At 45.3% G+C, this 2,334-nt stretch overlaps 1 protein-coding gene across 1 annotated transcript; it reads right to left on the reverse strand.

Moving 5' to 3' along the window:
- Positions 1-54: 54 nt before the first annotated feature.
- LOC109473768 (1-phosphatidylinositol 4,5-bisphosphate phosphodiesterase gamma-1-like) lies at positions 55-2,287 on the reverse strand. Its single transcript, XM_019773803.1, has 3 exons — positions 2,119-2,287; positions 1,339-1,486; positions 55-655 (listed from the first exon to the last, which is right to left on the reverse strand). Exons 1-3 carry the CDS (start codon positions 2,236-2,238, stop codon positions 63-65), a joined length of 861 nt encoding a protein of 286 aa, XP_019629362.1. The 5' UTR covers positions 2,239-2,287; the 3' UTR covers positions 55-62.
- Positions 2,288-2,334: the final 47 nt, after the last annotated feature.

Consider the following 2,334-nt stretch of genomic DNA (forward strand, 5'->3'; position numbering starts at 1 on the left):
GCCTTCGGCAAATGGCGGCCGCCGAAGATGGTGAGAGTCACCGTGATCGGGGTCCACTCCCCTCAGCGTGTTACGGATGAAGGGGTCGTACACGGGGTCGCGCATGCAGTCCGGCTGGAGGATGTACCCGCTGCGGCCGTTCTGCTGAACATGGCTTCGTTCAGCTGCATGGGGCGGTCAGGAGTCTGGTAGTTGAGCGCCACCAGCTGACAGCCCACCGACCACAGCGGCATGGGGTCGTAGTTGGAGGAGTCGATCCGCTGCCCTTTGGGATAGATCCTGCTCAGCTGGTGATGGTTGTACTCCAGTAGCATCGGCGCCTTCCCCTTTACCGCCATCTTCTCCATCTTGGTCTCCGGGAACGAGGACATCTCGTAGTACTGCCCCCGCCTGCCCTCCTCGTAGGAAACCGACCGGCAGTACACGACAAGGTCGGACAGTTCGCGAGCGATCCGTTTCCGCCTCTCCAGGTCTTTGTCCTCGACTGCTTGGACCACCGCCATGCGAGCTGCGTCTCGGATGGTGTCGACCCACTCGTGCATCTCTTCCTCTGACCTGGCCGCAATCTCCAGAGGTCGCTCGTTCATGGGCGTGATGATGCGGAACACCCATCTCTGATCCCCCTTCCCTCCCTGCAGGAGGTCTACTGTACAGGCTGCATGATACAATTGGTATTTTAATCTACATGTTCTTAATGATGATGATTTTTAAATACTGATGAAGCTTTTAATCTACCTATTGTAACGATGTTTATATATTAATGATTGTAAAATGTCAATGTAATTCAGACATGCCCGAAGCACTTCGGCACATCTGCCATGTTGATGTTTAATAAAGATTTGATTTGATATTTTTATTGTGGAATTAGATGTCCTGATATGCCATCTACTAAACAATAGCAATTTGTAAGCATTACCCTTTTTAATGACTCATGCAATAATGGCAAACGGCCTCGCAATTCAGTTGTCAAATATAGGCTGCCATGAGGCATTTGCATATTGTTGTTGTAGATACATACTTTTGTCTAATAAACTACTACCACTTTATAAACGTAGGTAGGATACAAACTACACTTTCAAGTTAATCTGGATGCAATATTTCTTACCCTTCATCAACTGCACAACAAACAAGTAGTTTAAGCTGACATACAAGTCAGCTTTTCAATATGCAGACAGGCTACATGTGCTACAAACATTTTTTTTTCAGAAAAGCAATTATGCCAATGTAGATATTCATAAATGCCTAAAAGTACACTACAAATGCTGAAGTTTTTATCAAACTAGAGCATTCACACAACTGCAACAACTATACACAAGCATGCTCAAGCCTGACACTCACACTGGATGTCGATGACCCCTTGCTGTAGACTGCCCAGTGGGTTCTCCTCGATGCTGTTCTGTTTCTGGTCCATCTCTTCCACGTAGTTGGACGGGAACCACTTGTGTTCCCGTACACCTCCATACATCCCTCGCCACCAGCCTCCATCCTGTGGCACAACAATACACAGTCACTATCATGAAAATTCATCTGTGTTGGTATTTATATGTTTAGAGTTAAAAATTTAGATCCAACACAAAAAGTTCTCTTACCTAGAGCTTTCGACCAGTCACCCAGTGTTGACGTCACACTTCAAAGAAACCATGTGACAAGCCTCACTGGGTCAGTCTACCGAGGAAGACCAGAGTGACTGGTCGAAAGCTCTAGGTGAGAGAACTTTTTGTGTGGGATCTCTAGTTTTAACTCTAAACAAATCTCGTTCTTTCACTATATACTGAATGGCTGACTGACCAAAAATGGGTGTGGGGCACATAGGGAATTCAACGTTATCTATCCACTCCAGCTTCTATTTTAATTTCACCCCTTTGTTCACTTTACGCGTGTTCCCTCTTCTTTAGAAAAACCTCTTGACTGACCCCTTACTTTAGATTTTCGATTAAGAAATAAAAGAATATTTGACACTTTTGGATACTTTTGAAATATACAATCTATTTCTGCTAAATCTATCAACATTCCTTGTTTACCAGCCAGGAATTTCCTGAACATGTTCTTAGTGAGGAGGTAAGAAACCGTCACAAAAGCTACGCTATGACAGCTAGGAAACACAACACAATGGTTTACCTGTTTGAGGACATTGTAGATGATGGCATGTTTACAGAAGGACAGCTCGTCGTCCCTCTGAGCGCGGTAGTCATACAAGGCCTGCACCTTCACGTTGGACATGAACAGGTTGGGCTCCATGTAGATATCTGGTCCGCTGTAGATGGCCTCCTCCTCTGGTTCCTGCACAATTCACAAGTAAATTTGCATGCAACAATTTATATCAGTCTTGAATCT

Source organism: Branchiostoma belcheri, unplaced genomic scaffold (assembly GCF_001625305.1).
Source record: "Branchiostoma belcheri isolate BF01 breed outbred unplaced genomic scaffold, Haploidv18h27 scaffold3, whole genome shotgun sequence".
Taxonomy (NCBI): Eukaryota; Metazoa; Chordata; class Leptocardii; order Amphioxiformes; family Branchiostomatidae; genus Branchiostoma; species Branchiostoma belcheri.